The sequence below is a fragment of the Aquarana catesbeiana genome, linkage group LG01, assembly GCF_042186555.1.
Source record: "Aquarana catesbeiana isolate 2022-GZ linkage group LG01, ASM4218655v1, whole genome shotgun sequence".
In the NCBI taxonomy this organism is placed as follows: Eukaryota; Metazoa; Chordata; class Amphibia; order Anura; family Ranidae; genus Aquarana; species Aquarana catesbeiana.
The window spans coordinates 640,406,307-640,430,458 of record NC_133324.1 but is presented as its reverse complement, the minus strand read 5'-3'; the positions used below and the strand labels follow the sequence as shown (position 1 = coordinate 640,430,458).

Genomic DNA, 24,152 nt, shown 5'->3' with positions numbered 1-24,152 from the left:
AGCATAACCACATAATTGTCAGTTAAAGTAGCGCAGTGCTGAAAAAAATGGTCTGGTCCTAAAGGGGGTAAAGCCTTCCAGAGGTTAAGATTACATTGACTCAAACATTGGATCTGATTTACCAACGTACAATAACACATTGAATGGAACTTATTCATACTGTGTGTGAATGTCTGAGCACAGACTACAGTAAACCTACATGACTATTAAGAAAGATTCACTGCTATCAATGTATGAACTGGCTTTAGAATGTACACCATCTGAGCTGTGGCATGCCTAAAATAAAAATGTAATTATTTTGTATGGTTGTTAGATTTTTCTAAGTGTTGTTAGCAATTTCAGATGTGCATAATTTATATAAAAAAACACATCTAGTGTGCATGGCTATAATTAAAGAAGGCTGTAAAAAAACATACTTAATAAAAGGCCTCAGTGAACTGTACAAAAAAATTTGTGCACATGCTTGGAAGATTCCATTCACTGGTGATTGGAATACAGATTAAAGTGATAAATGCTCATACACACACTGACTATTTATATTACAACATAGTGTTTTTTTTATAATATGCCCTTACGATAGGCACATGTGTTTCTCATTGCATAGAAAGCTTGTCAACACTTTCTTTTTATTTCAGTTTATTTTTTGGAAATACTTGGTCTGTGCAATTACCATTATAGGAACAAGTAGATCATACACATAGCACATCCCTGTACAAGATTTTGTAAGACAGATTCTTGAGTCAAGATTAATCATGAGAGTTAACGTTCACGTATGTTTACTCACATATGGGCACACCATCCAATTATACGCTCACAGTTTATGTGTGCTCTTGTTTATTTCCTTTAGTAAATCTGTCTACAAGTATGAACATTTATAAATATAGCGACAACTTTATCAAAGCAGAATTCAATTATTTAAGGATCTCTCTCTGTAAATATATAAATATATATATATATATATATATATATATATATACATTTTTTCATTTTTTTCTACAAAAAATGATGCCATTTCTGTGTACCACATAAATAATACCTGTAAAAGTGTCTTATAAAGGTTCTTTCAGCTGGTCCAGTCTCTGTTAAGAGCTTTTCCAAATCAAGCTGAGTAGTGTTTTAAAAGCTCCTTGACTGCTGTGTAAAAATGGCACAATACATGAAGCACTGCCTGTAATCATATAAAAATGTGGTGATAATCGTAAACAAACTCTCATTCGCTCAGCAAGATAAGATGTTAATTGCTCTAGAAAAATAATTTATCACTGGTCTTGCCCAGATCTTAGTAATCTGTTTGTGTCAGTGCCCAGGCTTTCTAAATTCATTACCAAATCTATAAATATGTATTTGCCATTAATGAAATTCACTTTATGCAAACCGGTGCACCCCTTCAAGTTCATAGTTTGTGAAGTATTTCATGTTAGTTAATTAAATGTATTTTTAGAAATGTTGTGGTATTTTACATAATTGATTAGTGTTTCTGCTAGCCTATGTTTTGTGTGAATCATGAATTAAAATGATGAATTAACATTATTTTAAGAAAAACTGATTTACTTTTATTATTGTGTAGTATTTATTATTCAATTCATTTTTAGCATATTATTTTATTAGCCTAACAAATCTGGAAGCTCACAAGGATTCATGATCTAAAAAGGGTTTCTTGCTCAAAGAGCCTAAAATATATATGCTCTCAATAAATACATAAATACTCTAATAACACTTCTAAAATTCTAAACATCACTACTGTTTGACAGGGCTTTTTAACTCTATTTTTCTATTATAAAAAACAGTATTTTAAAATTGAGCTTCATCCAAATCTTTTTTCCCCCCAGTTTTGTGTCAAGTGGGGAAAAACTTGGACTTTGGTAAAAAAAAAAATTGTAATCTGTATTCTCATTTCAGGGGAAAATACTTATTATTTTTTTTACCTAGTTTTCATTCTCACTGGGACAAGTGGTAAAGAGACATCTACACTTTTACAGTTTCCAGCTAAATAATACTGAAGGGAGATATGATATTATTCCACTTTGGTGGGGGGAAAAAATAGCAAATTAAAAAAATATATATGGTGTATAGAATTGCTACACAAGTCATATTGTAATTTAATGTTTTTTTAAAATGACCTTTCCTTTTCAGTCTGTAGCACCGTAAATTTTCTGTAAACTTCAGTGCAATATGCCATCCTGGAGGCAATTTATACACAGATGGCATATAGAATGCTCACTAGATATGTAATTTCCTGCTTGTGTGATTGGCTTACTGATTTTCCCAGAAGTCTGCACTAAGTTACATGTTAGAGTTTGGGCATCCCCTGCAACAAAAATATAATTTTTCGTAAGATACTCCCAAAAGGATATCATATATTTATTAGAGCTCAACAAGTGCAGCAGCTGATTGATAATTATAAAATCAATCCAGTGCAGTTTCACTCAGCATATGACATAGAATAACAAAAGGTAGGAATCTGCAGCAAAGTTTGTCAAAATCCTTGCAATGTACGTTGATCACCCAGAGAGGAGTGGTTTTTTTTTCTCAACAAAAGTGGAATTACTTTTTTAAAGCCTGCTAAGAAAATGAATCTATCTATTACTTTATAATAATTTGAATGGACATTCCCATCTTGTACAAACAGTTGCATACCAAAATTAAACCTGACAAACATACATGTACATTACAGAATACATTATATTTGTACAAAAAATAATTTTTTTTTTTTTTTTTTAACAGTAAAGCTTATAACTAAGCTTAGTTATACAAATGAGGATTTACACTTGGGCACTTTTCACACTCTCTCTCTCCTCTCAGATTTAATAAGTTCCTTGTTGAATTGGTGAACCTAACCCATTTTGATACTAGTTTAGTACAGGACTTTTATTGTACATGTAAGTCGGATGTTTGTAACCCAGGATATGCCTGTATTTTTATATATATATATATATATATATATATATATATATATATATAGTAACCAGTCAGCTTCTAGGTTTTATTGTCAAAATCTAATTAAACAAGCTGCAATTAGAAACTGGTTGGTTACTATGTACAGCTGCACCGGATTCTGTGTGCTTCAGGTTTAGTAAATACCCCCATACTATTGCGATATAGGGTCCATAAAATTTTGTAACTCTGGCTATTATTTCCAGACCTTATGTGCCTCTCATTTTCTTCAGATATATATGGCCTTCTGCCAAACACCAATGGCAGGCAGTACGCAAAATCTGCCCATTACAGCTTAGTCAATAATAATTGCTCTATACCATTTTGCTATTAAGAATGTTCTTTGTTGTAATCAATTACCTAAAGTTGCCACCCTCATTATTTTATTCCTGACTACAATGAGCACACAAATCTACTATAGATGAATCATAAAGGGAAAGTAGAAATTACCTCATTGAATCAGAGAGGACTAAAATGAGATGATTCAAACTTACACGGCCATACCACTAGTTCCAAAAGCAGACACATACAATAACACAGGCTATACTGAGTGTATTCATTTGTATTACAGCACAGCAGTACACAGGTAAACCTGAAGGCACTGACACTTGTTTCAAATACAAAATAGCACAAAGGCCTTTATTTTGCATTGGTTAGAGTTATGCCTTATGATGCAAGAATTCCAAATGAGAAGAATTAATTTTCTGCTAATGAAACTGGGGTTTCTATATATTATTACATCTCAAGAATGTCTGCTCTGATTTTTTTATTAGTAAGTCAAGATTTGTTTGTACATTTGTCACTGAAAACCAGGAATGTATTTACTTCCAGAAGGACTCACATTGTCAAACAAATGACAGGATCCAATTGATAATACTAATGTATGCCTTTTTGTAAATTAATCTACCAAAGAAAAGGCAGGCCTTGGAAATGTATTAGCATCTAAATGCCTTGGTTGCACTGCTTACTTTTTACTCTCTGTAAATGATTTCAACCTGGCATAATGTATTCTTTGTTATGCAAACCTTTAATATTGTGTGACACGTCATAAATTATTTTCACAAGCATCAAGCTGCATAGGATTCTTCGAGTTTTTCTCCTGTTTTAAATGCACATATGTATACCATTAATGATATATAAAGTTAAAGTGGAACTAAACCCTCCTCTCCTTATCATTCAAGGAAAAATGTATATTAGCCTTTGTTAGATCTGTAGTTGGCATGGTGCTGAGTTGATCACTTATGACATCAGCAATTTGATGGCTTGACAGATTGGTAGATGATGACCACAAAGCTCCTGATTCACTCCCTGGTTATCTCTCGCCGCGACTACTGCAACTCCCTCCTCATTGGCTTACCTTTAAATAGACTATCCCCCCTTCAGTCCATCATGAATGCTGCTGCCAGACTCATCCACCTTACAAACCGCTCAGTGTCTGCTACCCCTCTCTCTCTCTCTACCAATATCTCCATTGGCTACCACTCACCCAACGAATTAAATTCAAAATACTAACAATAAGTTACAAAGCCATCCACAACTCTGCCCCCAGCTACATCACTAGCCTAGAATCAAAATACCTACCTAATCGCCCTCTTCGTTCCTCCCAAGACCTCCTGCTCTCTAGCTCCCTCATCACCTCCTCCCATATCCGCCTCCAGGACTTCTCCCGAGCCTCGCCCATCCTCTGGAATTCCCTACCCCAATCTGTCAGACTTTCTCCAGATTTATCCACTTTTAGGCGATCCCTGAAAACTTTCCTCTTAAGAGAAGCCTATCCTGGCTCCATCTAACAACTACACTATTTTCTCCATTAGCTCATCCCCCACAGCTATTACCCTTTTGTATAACTTGACCCTCCCTCCTAGATTGTAAGCTCTAATGAGCAGGGCTCTCTGATTCCTCCTGTATTGAACTGTATTGTAACTGTACTGCCTGCCCTAATGTTGTAAAGTGCTGCATAAACTGCCTGCGCTATATAAATCCTGTATAATAATAATAATGATGACAATGTGACAGTTATCATTCACAACATTGATGAATGTATAATAAATCCATGCCGCAGATATGGGATCTAATTAGTTTGGATCAGAAGCAAGTACTATATCACAATATATGTGAAAATAAATGTTAATTTAATAAAGACCGCGCTGAAAAAAAGCTCCATATGTGCAAAAAGTGTAAAAAATTATTATGGAACCTTCAAATTTAAATAAAGTGACAAAGCGGCCCAGAATCAATAACATAAAATGAGTGATTACTTTAAATGTGTGCAAAAAAATACCCCAAGATATACAGTATATATATATATCTACTGCAATAACAAATGCTGAATGGCCATTCAATCACAAATGAAGTGAAGAATACAAAGTTCAAATAGTGTCCAAAGTTCAATAAGTGCAATCCCCGCAAGGTGCAAATGTGCAAGCCAATCAAATGATCAAAAAATAAATAAAAATGTCCTTTTCTCACCTCCCAAAAAATCAGATACTGTGAAGTGACTCAATACATGTGCAGATAAAGATTGCTGGAGTCTCCTCTCCCTGGAATGTTTCAGCTGAATCTATCAGCTCGTGGAGGCTCTCAGACTTTGAATGCAGTTGGAGCTGGCTGTGCTCGCTGTACTTTACCCATGCTGTTTCCCCCTTGGGTTGGGCATGACACACAAGAACACTATGGTACATTTCTATCAATGCTAATTGGAGAGAGGAGGCGTGCACTTTTTAGCTGAAAGATTCCAGGGAGAGAAGATTCCAGCGATCTTTATCTGCACATGTATTGAGTCACTTCACAGCATGTCTTTTTTTTGGGAGGTGATAAAATGACTTTTTTTTATCATTTGATTTGCTTGCGCATTTGAAATCTGTGGTGATTGCACTTATTGAACTTTGGATGCTATTTTGTATTTAGATGCTACTTTGTTATTTTCACTTAATTTATGATTGAATATCCATTAAGCATTTGTTATTGCAGTAGACAAACAGTATATATCTTGGGGAATTTTTGTACACATTTACAATTAATCATTCATTTTATTTTATTTTTTTCCAGGCGGCTTTGTCACTTTATTTAAATGTGAAGGTTCCATAATAATTTTTTACAATTTTTGCACATACTGAGCAATTGTTCAACATGGTCTTTATTAAATTTAATTTTTAATTCATAACATGCCTTGAATGTAACTGTTTTGGGAATCTGCTAATTTGAAGGGTTTAGTTCAATTTTAACAATTAAAAAGTATAGAGTTCCTCATAAAAAAAAAAAAGCATTTCACCCATTACTTTCTTTCTTTCTAATTTGCAGTAGACATAATGCTGTTAGGGAGAATGATACAAACATTGTCAGCTAGCTTTAGCATATCTTATTTATATCTATTTTCTGTACTGTGTCAATCTTTTTTTCCATTAAAGTGTAACTTTAGTCAGAAAATTAAGTCCTGCTAGATCCTTCTGGCTCCTTTTGCAGGTATAGCTATGTAAAACATTATTGTCATTTTTTTAATTTTAAATCCAGTAATACACTGTCTCACCCTGCTCTGTACATGCTCAGTTGCTCTCCATTTTAGGCATTTTTAGGCACTGCTGAGTTTGTAGAGGCCGATCTGCTGACAGCCTTAAAGTGGAATTAAACCATCTTGTTTATTACAGCCATGGAAGCTGCTTCTGTTTGATCCACAACTTCCATGGTGCTGCACATGTGATCAGTTTTGACACCAGCCATTTGATGGTTTGACAGCTTGGTTGAGGGAACAAGCAAATATAACAGTTAGCAATCCTGGCATTCCAAGAATGTAACCTTTTTGAAGCTGTTAAATCAATGGGTTTAGTTCTGCTTTATGATTTACTTCCGCTTAGGAGCTTTGGGCTTCAGCAAAATGGCAGCCTCCAGCAAGAAGAAACAGGGACAATGCTGAAGGAAATTTATAGCACACACTAATTTTGGTAGCATAATTATTATTGTAGAATGTATGTTCCTTGCTAAAGAACATAGTTTTTTTTTTAAGTTGTTATGGGTAAAGTTCCGCTTTAAGCACAACAGAACATTAGCATAAATTACCTACCTTTCCTAGTTTTTTTCAAATTCTATATTTCATATTCAAGCTACCCCTCTGCAGTGAATTATAACAACTGAATGCTAATACACAAGGAAGATACCTAGCAGAGCAAATAGAGGCTCTGGAATAAACAAGACTAAGCATGATCAAAACTTTTAGTGCTGTCATAAAGAAGAATAAATGAATGAATGAAAATAATCTTAAATAAAATTTAACCCAATCTGAATCTTAAACTATTAAAATAAATCCTGGCTTAGAGCACACAACAAAAACATCTGATGTTTTGCCACTTTTTGATTTAGTTTGTACTTTGTACTTTACTTTGTAACTGTCCTCCTCTGACTTCATGGCTTAGCTTTACTAACTGCAATTCCGCTGCCCAGTGAAAGTGTCCTAACTGGCCACTAATTAAATCTTGGACATTGAAATGGAAGTTGGTGGGGCTTATCTGTGAAATAAAAAAATTAAAGGAGTATAGACGTACCTTCTCTGGCTAATAAAGAGAACAGTGGACAACATGTCCTAGGTATGACTACAGCTACTGCTCAAACCAACTACAAAAATGATGGACGATTAAAGAAATTACAAAACTAGATTTTTTTTAAATAGCATTGAGCTACATTACTCAAGACAAATTACAACTTCAGTTAGCTGTCCTCTACACGGAATACGTGGAAAACAAAACTGTGTAAGCAATATTGTAATTATGCACTTTTTTCGTATTAACTAATCTAAATTAAGTGTTTGAAGTGGCAAAAACTGTTATATGGAGCAAAAAGTAAATTATGCCAAGTTGAAATCATTTACAGAGCGACAGACAGCAAAGAAATGTAACCAAGGCAAGACAACAGTACATTTCCAAGGTCTGTCTCTCCTTTCTTAGATGAATTTAAAAAGGCATAAATTAGTATTATCAATGTGTATAGAACAAACTAATTTGCTTTTTGTCCTCTCTGAAATGGAGCTATATTGATAAAACCTTTATTTAATGGAAAATGCCACATTGATCTAATATCGGCAAAAGAAGGCTTGATTCCACTGCATTGACTGGGCTCAGCAGTCTTCATTAAGAAGTGACTTTTTAAAATCCTTTTCATCCACACACAGTCAATAACCTATTAATGTGTGTGGGAAGTAAGTGAAAGGAGAAGTAATTGTGTAAGGAAATAAGAAAAATAAACTAGGAGCTGAAGTCGAGGTATGAGCTGTGATAAACATGTTTTGGAATGGTAGGCAATCATGTCATTCTGAAATTTATCTAACAAATAGTTTTTACAGGCTGAGCTGCAAGTGTAAATCACAACATGTTTTCATCTCCTCTATTGGAATCCCTATGGCAAAATAACTACATGAATTCAAATAAATTCTTTTACACACACTCTACAAAGCTATATAACTGCTTTAAAATGCACAACTAAACAGAACTTATATATTATCTATGTATCCAATGATCTATCTATTTATCTATTTATTTGGATATAATAAAACACTTTCTTTTTTTCCAATAATCACATCAAGAGTGGCCAGAGAAAATAAATAATTGAAAACGGGCATAATATCCTTTTAATAACCACATTGTCAAACATTTCTGTACAATCTTGTGTATTTTTTCACCAAAACAATTTGTGTAGCTAGATTATCTGATTCAGTTACAAAGTATGCAAGTATTTTACATTTTGCAATACAGTTATATTTTTCTGGTGTCTCAGTTTTTAAGTTGAGCAGTCAGATTTACTAGTGAAGAGTTAGGAGTGAGTTCTTATCAGTTTGTATGTAAGTAGTATTACAGATGACTTTCCTATTTCCTATACTTGGGCCATTACCATGATATGTTTTTTAACTTGAACTTGATAAACAACATAAAGTATGCTTCTGCTACCACTATGTGGCTGATTCATGGACATGAAGAAACTATTTTATATTATATACATTTTTATATTATATACATTCTTATTATATTATATAATACTTTTACATAAAATGGAAAGTGAAACCTGATTGGTTGGTTGTACAGTTTTAATAAATCAATCCTCATTTGTCATAGTAGAAGCAGCAATAGTAGTATTAGTAATACATTATTAATATGATAATAAATAAAATGATAATGACAACTCTTTACAGAATCTGGTCCTTATGCGAGCCAGACTGCCAAACAGCTCCATTTGTATGAATCATCTTGATATTTGTAACACTTTTTCCTCTCATTGGCATTCTAATATATATATATATATCTATATATAGATATATATATATATATATATATATATATATATATATATATATATATATATATATATATATATATATATATATATATATCTATATATAGATATATATATATATATATATAGATATATATATATATATATATATATCTATATATATATATATATATATTATATGTGTAGATCTTTTATAATTAGCGGGGTTGATTTATAAACTAGAAGAGGCTGATAGTGAATGTTTGTTTTACAAAGTTAATTTTAATTTAGCTTATTAGATAAGACATTTACTTTGAATACCCGTAAACAAAAGATATAAAAGCAATTCAATTTTGCTTGTAAATAAAACACATCATCACCTTGCTCACATAGCTAAATGAACATGTATAGTGAACATTCAAATTAACTTTTCATAGTCAGAATTCTCTATTTCCTTAAATAAACCTGATTGTATTTTCTTTGCTTGATTAGGATTGGCAAGAGCACAGATAAATGAGAACAATAAGGTTAACTTGGATAACCATCATTCCAAAGGCAGCCATAAATATAAAACTGTCATATAATGATACATGGATTTGGGCCTAATTATTTGCACATTGTTATGGTTATGATGCCTGATCAACCATTGGCAGATATCTTCAGACTGAAAATAATATATAAGATGTGAAGGTCATTTTGAGACAATCTAGAAAAGCTGTTTTGCGATTGTGTGATAATGAACAACTTTTGTAATCATAGGTATTTTTAAAAATAAGCCCTCACAAGAAGTAGCAGCATTATAGGAAAAATAGAGGAGCATGAGGTAATTTATTATTTATCTAAGATAAAATTTTAAAATATCTAGGATAAAATAATTCCTTTATACTGTATTCTATATCCCACATAGTATTTGTATTTACCCACAAAGTAATTAGATAGAATTTACAGATAGAATATATTCTGAGCTCCTCTGTTAAGTAAGGATGTTTGTACTATCAGGTTAAATTATTAAAACAATTGAGAATGTTCATTCGATAAATTGTATAAATATAAAAAGTGAAAAGGAAATTCTTCTTTACTTATTTTATATGCACATGATTGCATAATTGAAGTAAAAATTCATACAATTTATTGGAGTGAGCATTCACAACTCCTTTAGTAATTAGCCATAATGTTGTGCCAAAGCGTTGGTTTCTTGCCATTAGCATACAATGTATATTCGGTATTTAACCACTTCTGATAAACAGCAACATATACAAATAAAATACATAAATATGCAACCTGTTTACCTCCCAAAGAATGTCTATTTATGTCCATCCACCCCTGAGATTTACATAACTTCCTCAAGCAGCACAGCTAGATAGCACCCCTTAGAGTAAAGCCTAGTACACAGTATAGTTTTTTTTCAAAAACTTACTATGTGAAGTTAGTACAGCAATCTCCCCCACTGAGCTGTTGTGTTCTGACAGAGGGATGCCCCCCCCCCCACCAGAACACTCCGATCAGTGTTCTCTGCCATTGGCTGAGAGCACTGATTGGAAGTTGGTTGGCTGCTGGTTTTCCAGCAAGCACTTCTGAAAGAAGCCGGCTTCTGTCAGACAGACCGACATACATATGGGCTGAATGTCTGCTGTATATTTTTGAACCAGCAAATGTTTTCTGATATTTGGCCCACGTGTACCTGCCTGGCTTAAACCAATGTACTGATGTAATCTATCCAACCCCAGCCTTATGACTGGATAGTGAAAAAAGTAGCAGCAGACTGAAGAGGTCATCCCTCTGCTTACTTCACTCTCTTCTCCTATCGGCATCTTCCTTGTCACATTTGCATGCAGCATACTTGCTTGGCTCCCAGTCCTTCTTTCCCTTTTAGCCTGAGTGCTGATGAATAGGGAATTGCAAGAAGCTTATGCTAAGTCAAACTGAGGTTCTTACACTTGTTACATTGAAAAAAATGTTGATTAAATAATATAGAGCTGCAATATTGTGTGCCTTTTATATCTGCCTGGAGTTCAGCTTGTATAACAAAAGAGACTTACCAGCACAGTGGCCACACGGAGCACTACCCCTCGCATGTTGTTTTCTAGCTTTCTGTCTGTTAGAGATCCATTCAGACCAGTTACAGGATTCCATGAGCCAAGCTGAAAGATAATAAAAAAACAGTTGTCAGAATCAAAGCTAATTGATTTGCTAGTAGAGGAAAATCACATTAATAAAATATTATACACTGACACACAAAGTGTTTGTGAAAGGAAACTTCCATATGAAATTGTATCAAATGTAATAAAACTTCAAAGAACAACACACCTTTAAATATTAAATAGATTACAAAATTAAATAAATATTCTCTGTAATATAGATTTAAAAGGATCTCGGGTAGCCTCATCACTGTTGTGTGATTCATCTGTACTATCTGACTGCTTTTGTTCTGAACAAGCTTCTTGATTGTGTACATGAAGAGCTATTTGTAGCAGCCACTACATTCAACACTACCCATTCTCTCACAAATGCTCTATAAAATAAGGTATTTATTGGTACTCTATCATTATTGCTTTCAAAAGCATTTTGTTTCTTTAGACTTAGTGCAGGCGTTAGGGTGTTTTTATTATTTAGCAAAGAATAAACATGGTCATTACTTTTTTAAACACAATGTACTTTTTGCCACCAATGCACACAAGTTCTGTCTAAAGCATTTATTTTATTTGGTGTTAATAATAAAGTGTATGTATAGCCAAAAGCTTTTTCTTTCATTTTTCATAGAGTAGGGAAGAGCTAAAATCTCTTTTTTGTTGTTGTCTGCCTCCATTGGGGAGATTCCTCATTTCTTTTTTTTTCAAATATAATTTTTATTGAACACCATTAAAGGGCGAGACCCCAGTATTACAGCAATAATATGAAGATAGTTGAAATTGTAAACATGTAGTTCAGTTCGTAATAAATCATTGAACACATTGCATTATCATATTACTCATTGGTACAAAACAAGATAAAGATTGCGATTAGCTTTCTCAGTGGTAACTAGCCTAACATGACTATTGTGCAAGTGCCAAGGGGTAACAGAGTCTCCCCACTCTCTTTTTCCTTTTTTCTTAAGTAGTAACAGGGAATAAAATATAGACAGAAATAAAACAGAAAGAACAGAATGGGGGGAAGGGGGGAGAGGGAAGAGGCAGGGAAGGGAAGCAGTTAAGGGGACGACTATGGCTCAGGACCGCAGCGGCAGCTCATAAGTGATCTATGATCCAAGGAGGGTTTTCCCCTCATCGGAGAGAATAAAAATGTTCCAAAGGCTCCAGGTCTTTGTGTATTTCTCATGGTTATGTTGCACAGTAAGGACCAAATTCTCCATCCTGTTTATATCCTCCACTTTCCGTAGCCAACTCGCAGTGGTCGTTGGGCATTGCTGTTTCCAGTTAAGAGGTATACAGGACTTAGCAGTGTTTAGCAAGTGCCGTACAATAGATTTTTTGTAGGCCTTAGCAGGGATTTTTGAGAGATGTAATAGGAAGAATGCTGCATTATCTGGTATCTTGAATTCTGTGAATTTCTGTATAATGTGACGGACATCTCCCCAGAAATTCCCCAATCTAGGGTAAGACCAGAAGATATGCAGCAGTGACCCCTCGTCCCCCTGACAACGCCAACAACAGTCTGAAGTGTGTAGTCCAGAGGGCGTGAGGTACCATCTGGTCAAAATTTTGAAATTCATTTCCTGTATTTTGGTACACAGGGATGATTTAAGGGCAAATCTGTTGATGAACTGTTTTTGTGTTGCAGAGAACTTGCGGCTGAGATCTGTCTCCCATCTCTCCAGACAGGCTAGATGTGGCTGTTCCGAGGGTGTGTTCAATAGGGAATATGCTTTGGAGAGAACTTGGGGTAAAGGCTCAGTCCCCTAACAATACTTTTCAAAGGTCATCAGTTGATGAGAGAAACTCTGAGGGTCAGGGATAGAGTGCAGGAAGTGGTGCAATTGCAAGTTGGTAGGGGCCCGCCATGTTGGTTAACGCCAGGATGGATGGCCACTGCCCCGCAGTAACAAACATAGAGGCATGGTCATAGCCTGAGTCACACAAGCATATGAATTCAGCAGGTTGAAGGCCTGGTGAAAATTTTGGGTGCCAGAATATCGGAAATAGTGGTGATTTTTTCATCGTGAGAGAGGCTTACAGGGCAACGTGGGAGCTTTGCCTTAATGTGGTCCCTATCAGCACTCTTCAAGGGTATTTTGGTTTGAGTTTGTTCTATTTGTACCCAAAGTTTGGATATCGCATGGCGCTGCCAATCAAGCACATGGCCCAGATGGATAGCCTGATAGGCTGATAATATTTCCAGATGTCTGGCAATGCCAGCCCCCCCGTTTTGTTTTGGTAGAGACATTTGGGTCCGAAGAAGGCGGTTTTTTGTGAGCCCAAACAAAGCGGGTGAAGAGGGCTTGTACTCACTTAAAAAAAGAAAGTGGTATCTGTATGGGCAAAGCCTGGAACAGATAAAGGTACTTCACCAGTTCTCTTGAAGAATACGGGTTTTAACTGTAAAGAGCTGCGTCCACGTTTCTTTAACCATGTGGTGAGCTGTGTTCAATCACAGCCAGTCACATGTAAACAAGGAAGTGCCGGTAATCGGCTCTCCTCGCCTCACACTGACAGAGTGTGTGGCAAAGAGAGCCGATCAGCGGCATCTCCACGCAGGGGGACATCTAGGAATGTAATCCGAGCACTGCTCATCAGTGCCCTGATTACAATATTGCAATATAGTGTCACAAATCAGTGCCCACCATTGCCCACCAATGCCAGCTATCAGTGCCCAGCAGTGGCAGCAATCAGTGCCCACCACTGCCCACAAGTGCCACCAATCAGTGCCCATCAGCGATGCCAGTCAGTGCTGGCAATCAGTGCCGCCTATCAGTGCTACCCATCAATGCCCATTACTGCTGTCAATCAATGCCCATCAATAATACCTATCAGTGTCGTCACCCATCAGTGCCCATCAGTACCGCCCACCAGTGCCACCTATCAGTGCCCACCAGTGCTTCCTATTAGTGCCCATCAGTGCTGCCTATCAGTGCTCATCAATGCCATCTATCAGTGCCCATAAGTGCGGCATATTAGTGCCTCCTCATCAGTGCCACTTAATTAGTGTCCATAAGTGCCGCCTCATCAGTGCTCATAAATGCCACCTCATCAATGACCACCAGGTCAGCCTATCAGTCCCAATCAGTGCCGCCTCATCAGCGCACATCAGTGAAGGCGAAAAATTACTTAGTTACGAAATTTACTGACAGAAAAAAGTAAAAAACATTATTTTTTCCAAATTTCTGGTCTTTTTTTGTAAAAAATAAAAAACCCAGCAGTGATTAAATACCACCAAAAGAAACTCTATTTGGGTACAGTGTAGCATGACCGCGCAATTGTCATTCAAAGTGCGACAGCGCTGAAAGCTGAAAAATGGCTTGGGCAGGAAAGGGGTGTAAGTGCCCGGTAGGCAAGTGGTTAAAGGGTGTGGGGGGAATTGCGAGTCCCATGACCTTAGATTTAGAAAAATAGATTTTCAAGTTTGAAAGGGTATGTATATATCAAATTCCTGAAGGAGGTTTGGCAGTGATACCGTGGGGTTTGTCAAAGAGAAGAGTAGGTCATCTACATAGGCTGATATTTTGCACTGAGAGTCACCCACCGATAGTCCTTGTATGTCTGGATTCAATCTGATTTTACATAGAAACGGTTCTAAAGATAGGGCAAAGAGAAGGGGTGATAGAGGGAACCCTTGCCTCGTCCCATTACCAATGGGGAAGGGGTCAGAGAGCAGGCTATTTGCTTTCACTTGAGCTGTTGGGTTAGAGTAGATCTTGCCTATCCAGCCAAGCATCCTCTCCCCAAGACCAAAGTGGCGGAGCACTGAAAGCATAAAGTTCCAATTCACTCAGTCGAATGCCTTTTTGGCATCGGTGCTTAAGAAAACACACAGGGCACCCTTAGAGGTTCCTACATGGAGGAAGTTGAGTACTTTGATGGTGTTATCTCTTGCCTCCCTAGCGGGGATAAACCTGATCAAGATGGACCAATTTCTGGAGGTGCTGTGCCAACCAGGTAGCCAAGATCTTACAGAACAGTTTCAAGTCAATATTTAAAAGTGAAATGGGCCTGTAGCTCCCACAAGAGGTAGGGTCCTTACCTTCTTTGTGGATTAGCAAAATATGAGCCCTCAAAATGTCTCTAGGGAAAATGGCATTGGATCCAAGTGCATTAAAAAATGCCACCAAACGTGGGCCTATTAATGGAAGGAGGATTTTATAATATTTTATAGTATAGCCATTCGGGCCCGGGGCTTTATCTGGTTTCATGGCTCCAACAGCTAGCTAGAGTTCCTCTAGAGTTATTGGGGAATCCAGTTCTTCCTGAATCTCTATGATAAGGGACAGGAGTTGAGAAGTCATTATATAGTCCTCAACGTTAGCATGGGGAGGTATCCTGTTCGGTAGGTTTGTAAAGGGTGGAGTAGAAACGTTCTGCACTCCTTTGAGATTTGTGTGGGTAGCATAGCTTTCTGACTGGTGGAGTTAATAATTTGGGGATGTAAGCTGCTAGCTTGTGTTCCCTGACCATCCTAGCCAAGGCCTTCCCACATTTGTCCCCTGCCTCATAGTTCGTTCTACGACAGAATTGTAATGCTGCGTTGGCCTTATAGTGTAGTAAATCTGTGATCTGTTTACGTGGCAACCCAAGCTCCATCTCTAATGCGTGAGAGGGGGCATACTTGTGGCGAGACTCGTTATGTGACGGATTGTAGAATCGGACACTGAATGTAGCTGGCCATGAGGAATCAAGAAATAGTCTATCCTGGTGTAGATCTTATGTGGGGAGGAGTAGAACGTATAATCTTGCTCGCCTGAACGCTATAGGTGCCATACATCAACCAGCTGGGCTTTGTGTAGAGAGTTAGCTATCCAATTCCTGGAAGCTGGCGGGACCAAAGAGAAACCTGAGAAGGTGTCCCCACTCAGTATCAGCTGTCCTTCTGTGAACTCCAGGAGTGTCTCTAGAGTATGTTTGAACATCCTGTTTAATGGTGCAGAGTTCCTTTCTATGTGTAGCTTCCACGTGCCCTATCAGGGCCTCAGTGTCGGCTTTCGGCGGGAGAGCCTGAAGGATAGATTTCAGCTCCGCATCTGCTCTGTAAGTCAGGGGCAAGTGCGGTGATTTCCGCGGGTCCAACAGGATTGCTGGTGAGATGTTAGGGTAGATCTCTGGGGTCAAGGACTCTGCAGGGGAGGCAGGATAGGCGAGAGGGTCAAGGCCTGTGGAGTGCAAGGCATGTGCGTCTGCCATCTTAAACTCCATGGAGCCCGACTGGGAGAGCTGGATGAACTGCTGCATTTCACCCATGGATGGAGCAACTGGAGTCGGTTTTGTGTTCTTCGTGTTCCGCTTAGCTGTACGCTTCTTGGATGGGAGCAGTATGTAATGAATGGAGCTAGATAAGCTGGGTTAGATAGGAGACACTCAGTAGCGCCACATGCACACGTGTCTAATCGGCCAGACCAAGCCCCCAGATTCCTCATTTCTTCCTGTCATAGAAACACCACAGGAAGGGAAAAAAAGTGAGCATAATTTTTCTCTGTTAACAACAATTCTGGAATTATCATCAATTTATGATGCCAATGGTCATCAGTAGAAATAGGGTTAATTGGTTAATTCAACTATAGGGGACAAAGACAACAATAAAAAAACTTAACAAGGGGATCTAACCCTTCTCTTCTCTATCTGTAATTTAAAAAAAAGTTTTGTTATACATATATGTTATTGTCCCAGGCCACATCTAATCTAAAGCCCTACAGCTAAATATCTTATTGGAATTTTTTACAGTATTTCTATAATAATGCAGATGAAAGGACAGTGAAAATATTTAAATTTCATGGGCATTCAAACAAGTTACTGTACTTAATACATTGTAAGATCTAGAATAATCATATGCTAAGAGTCCATACACAACATCTCTACACAGTCCATACACAACATAGGCAATTCAAACATGTGCTAGATAAATAGTTACTGCATGTAACACTTGGCTTTTATGTATAGTTAGGGCTAGTCCTTCTCCTAACAAGTTTCTCTCCAAAACCCTTATCACCTGCCCGCAAATCCTTCTTCTTTTACACCTAAAAAACAGTCATGCAAACAGACATAGGCTGCCCACTGTTTATCCCTGTCCCCTATAGTTTCTTTCTTTCAGCTACATGTGAATCAGGTTGTGAAGTAATTCTTGGGGTACAGACTTCCCAGATTTTTCTGTTGATTTGAAGTATCACCAAATTGCTCAAATGATATCTAAAATATCATACTGATCCTGATGTTGATATGTCTGTTTTTCATTTTCCATTATGTCATAGATCTTAGTGAACCCTTCCACCATAGGAGCCCTATTTTTTTCCATGAATGTGGAATGGGGCATTTAGCTGCATTCAGAAGTTGAAGTGCTAGAGATTTTCTATATCATCATATATCAGAGGTAGCTGCATTCCCCTCTACGTCTGTCTGAGATGCCAGGATACATGACTACTAGGGACCAAAGTCATGCACCTAAACAATGTTGGTTCACAATAAACTTGTAGCCCACACAGTATAAAAGGCTGCTTTCCCAGCAGCCCTTTGTCAGTGTGTTGGTGGATTTAGTGCAAGTGAGAAACAGCTGACCGTGGTTGAAAAGAAAGACAGGTTAGTGTAGTGTGCTTTCAGTATCATGCTATATGCAGTTCTACAGTGCCATACACAGTGGTCGGTGCTATATATAGTACTACATTGTGTGTTATATATTAGCTATTAATACCTTACAGTAAAATACAGTTTGTGTGACTGAGGAAATTGCAGTGTAAGCCCACAATTTAACATAATTATATTCTGTCTATATTGTATTAGATTAAAAATGCTAGCCATTTCAATAGTGTATTCCATATTAGAAAACTTCAAGCTGCAGCTTAAGTGAGATAATAATGATGCCTCTATGTATACATACTGTAATATCTAACATACTGCAATGAAATAAAACAAGCATGCACATTAGGGATTGAGCTTTGTTTTTAAAATAAAACAAGGGCATTGCAAATAAGATATACTGTATAAGCGACACCACAGAAATTGATTTTACTTTTTAAACTGTAGCCGTTGTCAAATAATAAGTATAAAAAGTCCAGTGGTTTTGGCGCTTTTCATTTAAATCTTAAAAACATTGGCTGGAAGCTGCAAAGTCAGCATTTTTACCACTGTTCTTTGCCCAGATACTGCAGATAATTATTCATCATGACTGAGCCCAAGGTGAATACTGTATTAAGTTCTAACATTAATCTGTATAATGGTAGACAGAATGAAAATAATCTACTTAAACTTCTGTAAGTCCAAGAACGTTTTTTAGGTACTAAATCCTGTTTTAGGTGAACAAGCACTTGAAGAACTGACCTAAACCACCACTGGCATATGGTGTTTGCACGCAAGGACAGTTATCCAGTTTGGTACTCCGGATGCTGCAGATCCCAGAGTGTTCTAGTAAGCAACCATTAGCCTAGCTTCCCAGGAGACTGACCCCAACCCATCCCATATTTTAAGCTTTACTATTGGTCCTTCAATGTGATTGGGTATTTGATAGGGCATAAGCAGGCTCTCAAAAAGGGATCCTGCATTATTTTTTTTTTAATCAGATAAGGGGAGCTATATTAAAATGTACATATCACAGGACAGTGATTTTGTGGAGAATATGGGTAACTAAACTAATGGATAAGCACCTGTACATGTATTCACAAAAAAGTGTTGCACGATATCATATCAAATAATCATAAATAAATAACCACAGAGAAAAATATACAGTGAAAACAGTCCTTCAAATAAAAACACAAAATGCTCTTTCAAAATGCTCTTTCACGAAGGAACATTTTGTTTTCACCATATTTTTTTCTCTTACAAGGACACTTATATTTATGGTTATTTGTTTTGATATAGCCCAACACTCTTTTTTTAACATTACTCACTATGACAATATCTCATGGTGTGTTTGCAGCTGCTTATATGTTATATAGGTTTCCCTTTTGTTTTGGTACCTGTACATGTATCGCATATAATGGTAGAAAATTTTTGGAAATTTCTTTTTACTTTGTGTTTACTTTAAATGGAATATTGTAAGAGTTAAACAGCTGCATAAGTGTTTCCATACATATGCACTAAATGAAGCATTGCTATCACTGAATGTTCCTTAAAACAAAATCAAGACATGCCCAATCCATGCACTTAGACTCAATTTCTAAAAAGATGTTACTGTCAATGTAATACAATTCTACTTTACATGTTTGAGGAGTTTAGTTTTCCGGTATGCTTCATTTGCTGATTTAATATAAATAGTAGAAAAAAACATTTGTTTCTTATAGCTTGTAACAAACAATTTTTTCATATTTTTAAATTGCATGTTTGTACAATTACATTTCCAACTGGTTTTATGAGACAGTTCAACATGGCTATAGTCTTATTTGGCTAAATAATTCCCTGTCAGAGGGGGGCAGGGACACCCGTTTACATCATAGGGTGGCCCTGCCTTCAGCTATATAACAGCTGTCACCATGTCACCAAGAAGAAGCATCACTCAGCGGGACTCAACTGTTGCTGCTTTTTTTTATTTCTTTTTCGGTCCATCGGGCTGCGTGAATTTACATCACTGGACATTTTAATTTTTTTATTTTTAATAAAGGACTTGTCCCAAGCTGTCTCTTGTCTTTTTTACAATCTTTGACACTTTTTTTGTGAAATGGTCGCGGTACAATATACCCCATTACTAATTCACATGGGGGGGATCTAGGGGTCCCCTTGTTAAAGGGGGCCTCCAGATTCTGATAAGCCCCTTGTTTTGGGGATGAGGGCCTTGTCCCCATCAACATGGAAACAAGGGGCTTTGGGGTCTGACCCCAAATCACCCTCCCCATGTTGAGGGCATGTGGCCTGGTATGGTTCAGGGGGGGCGCTCTCTCATCCCCCCTCTTTTCTTGTGGCCTGCCAGGTTGCATGCTCGGATAAGGGTCTGGTATGGATTTTGGGGGGCCCCTAAACCATTTTTTTTTAAATTTGGTGCAGGGTTCCCCTTCATTTCCATACAAGACCTGAAGGGCCTGGTATGGATTTTGGGGGGACCCCCACGCAATTTTATTTAAAATTTTTGGCTTGGGGCTCCCCTTAATATTCATAGCAGACCCAAAGGGCCTGGTAATGGCCTGGGGGAGAACCCATGCCATTTTTTTCAATGAGTTTTATCTATATTGCCGAGACTAGACAATTCATTACAGCCACGATCAGTTTTAACTTACAATTTTTCCTTTAGTAATGTCATTTTGCTGCGGTACTGTTCTAAACACGGGAAAAATGTGCCACTTTACAGGTATACTATAGACACCCCCCAGGCATGATATTTAAAGGAATATTTCATTTTTATTGTTTCATTTTAAGCATTAAAAAAATCACTGCTCCTGAAAAAATGGACGTTTTAAAAAAAATTTTTTGCATTGATACATGTCCCCTGGGGCAGGACAAAGGTCCACAAACACTTTTTATGACAATAACTTGCATATAAGCCTTTAAAATGAGCACTTTTGGTTTTTCATGTTAGTGTCCCTTAGACTTTAATGGTGTTCCGCGGCTTTCGAATTTGCCGTGAATACAGCATAATGTTCGTTGTTCGCTGAATGGCCGAACAACCAAAGTTCGGCCTGAACTTATGCTCGGGGCGAACCATTCACCCATCCCTAGTAATGACACCAGCCATTTGATGGCTTGACAGTTTTGTTGAGGATACAAGCAAATGTGACAGGCAGCAATCCCAGCAATCCAGGAATGTAGCTGTTTTTTGAAACCGTTAAATAAATGGTTTTAGTTCTGCTTCATGATTTACTGCTGGGAGTTTGAGCCTCCGGCAAGAAGAAACAGGGGCAATGCTGGAGGCAGTTTACAGCACACACTAATTTTGTAGCAACATTGTTAATGTGGAATGTATTTTCCTTGCTAAAGAAAATTATTTTTTATCAAGTGGTTATGGGTACAGTTCCACTTAGAAATAATTGTGTTGGCTGTAGATGTCAATGGTGCTTGCAGTGGAATACTAAACTTTTTGTTGTTTGTTTGTATTCTCTCAGGTTGATTTTTCCCTCAACTTCAATCTTGATGACAGAGGAAGTAAGAGGAAAGTTATTCAATAGGTGTGACGCAATACTAAAAAATACTTTTTTTCTGACTCTTTTTTATTCTACTATGAGGTTTTTAAAGCTGTTTCTAAAAAATGGAGGGGACAATAGGGAGGGGAAAAGAGGATTGCTGCTCACCCCTTAAAACTTAGAACAAAAAATGAAGGTTTCCCCACATTGGGGTTTTTAGGCAGCACAAAAACAAATGTAGTCAATGTTGTATGAAAAAATATAACACTTTTATTGGATAATAATATATATCATCAGAGTTAAAAACAATGAGCTCCAGTGGGAATTATTTAAAAGAATAATTGGCTGAACATACAAAAGCAGACATTAGTTCATAGCAATACTTTATATCATGAACATTAAACCTGACGCGTTTCAACCCCTATAATTAGGGTCTTCTTCAGAGGATCAGTCTGCTGGGGAGAACATGAAAGTGGAGTTGATATACATATACATGTTCCATTCATATAAATATAATATGAGCTACATTGATTGTGCGATACATCAGTACAGTATAGTTACCAAGTAAAAGTATGTCCAACGAAAAACACAAGTTCCCACATGGAGATCCCTTTAAAAATTATATTGCTTTGTCCTCTTCTCCAGAGGGGGATTCCAGCCTCCTCTACCGCCGCCACAGCCCAGACCAGGATAGTGAGAAACAACGTGGCTTACGAGAGGTCACACTTTTGAGCACCGCCCGCCAGAGCAGACAACCAACCGGAAAGCATCAAATTACCTGTGATAAAGATTTGCAAGGAAAAAATAATAACTAAAAAACCCATATGTGGGTAATTAGGTTTGATCTTTGGGCTAACAGGGCCTCTAAGAAAACAAGGGCATTATAGGTATGATATATATGGCCCAAACCAACAGGGGAGTTCTGAACCATATTTTTCTGGTGTATGTTTGAAAAGGATTACCATATAAAAAAAACAAATATGGTAAAAGCGATAGATATTGTATCTGTGCTAGAAAAAGAAATGGTAGTGGCAAAGTAAGGGGAGTAAGAAAAAGTGAGATAATGCATACAATCTAGGTGTGGTAGGATGTGAAAAAGAGCATGTAAGGTGCAAGCTAATGCCAGTGAGTGGCATTAGCTTGCACCTTAAAAGGCTCTTTTTCACATCCTACCACACCTAGATTGTATGCTTTATCTCACTTTTTCTTACTCCCCTTACTTTGCCACTACCATTTCTTTTTCTAGCACAGATACAATATCTATCGCTTTCACCATATTTGTTTTTTTTTATATGGTAATCCTTTTCAAACATACACCAGAAAAATATGGTTCAGAACTCCCCTGTTGGTTTGGGCCATATATATCATACCTATAATGCCCTTGTTTTCTTAGAGGCCCTGTTAGCCCAAAGATCAAACCTAATTACCCACATATGGGTTTTTTAGTTATTATTTTTTCCTTGCAAATCTTTATCACAGGTAATTTGATGCTTTCCGGTTGGTTGTCTGCTCTGGCGGGCGGTGCTCAAAAGTGTGACCTCTCGTAAGCCACGTTGTTTCTCACTATCCTGGTCTGGGCTGTGGCGGCGGTAGAGGAGGCTGGAATCCCCCTCTGGAGAAGAGGACAAAGCAATATAATTTTTAAAGGGATCTCCATGTGGGAACTTGTGTTTTTCGTTGGACATACTTTTACTTGGTAACTATACTGTACTGATGTATCGCACAATCAATGTAGCTCATATTATATTTATATGAATGGAACATGTATATGTATATCAACTCCACTTTCATGTTCTCCCCAGCAGACTGATCCTCTGAAGAAGACCCTAATTATAGGGGTTGAAACGCGTCAGGTTTAATGTTCATGATATAAAGTATTGCTATGAACTAATGTCTGCTTTTGTATGTTCAGCCAATTATTCTTTTAAATAATTCCCACTGGAGCTCATTGTTTTTAACTCTGATGATATATATTATTATCCAATAAAAGTGTTATATTTTTTCATACAACATTGACTACATTTGTTTTTGTGCTGCCTAAAAACCCCAATGTGGGGAAACCTTCCTTTTTTGTTTAAAGCTGTTTCTTTCCCGACTGTATACAAGAAAGATATCCATAACTTCTTCAAATTTATATATTTCACTGTACATAGAGTCTTCTTTGTAAAGTGAATTTTTATCACATTTACTAGGCTAAGGGTAAATTCCCTGGCAAAGTGATAATTACCTAGCAAATTGCGCAGTTTATTTGCCTTTAGTAAATCAAACCATATTAATTTTCTTTATCAGGCTTTATTCCTAAAAAGGGTGTTGCTCTAACAGACTTGGAAGACGTTCACTGATGGTTACTGTTATAATATTCCTTAAGTTGAAGCAATTTCAAAGTGGTTCTGCTGCCAGATTAAACATGTAACAGCAAGCACTCATCTCTATGTGGGCAGTGATGTCTATCTTTACTGTTTTGAAAAGTTATGATGACCAAAGAATCTTCTGACACACACAAACTGGAGTGTTAGATCGTGTTTCCCTTTTAAATCTTTCCTATTGTCAAGTAATAGGTAATCCTTTATTTGTTTTCTAGAAGAACTACTGTGGATAAATCTTGAGCATCCAACACACCTGTGTCTCCCATTGCACTTCGTAGTTACATCTGGCGGGTAGAACCATACAATTGGAATTAGTAAAAGTTGTGGGAAAATACATATTTTTCATATTTGTAACTATTTCTTCCTAATTAGGATCTATAAAATACAATTCTGTTAGCAAATTAAAGCCCTATATGTCCTAG

At 37.0% G+C, this 24,152-nt stretch overlaps 1 protein-coding gene across 2 annotated transcripts in view; it reads right to left on the bottom strand.

Annotated features, from left to right (window-relative positions):
- Positions 1–24,152, bottom strand: part of GRID2 (glutamate ionotropic receptor delta type subunit 2) — a 1,754,345-nt gene that overhangs the window by 491,920 nt on the left and 1,238,273 nt on the right. For both annotated transcript variants that reach the window (XR_012236183.1, XM_073601045.1), the window contains exon 9: positions 11,226–11,327. Coding sequence is in view for 1 of the 2 variants with exons in the window: in XM_073601045.1 (XP_073457146.1) it covers positions 11,226–11,327 (102 nt within the window). In the remaining variant the exon portion in view is untranslated. The remainder of the gene's footprint in view (positions 1–11,225; positions 11,328–24,152) is intronic.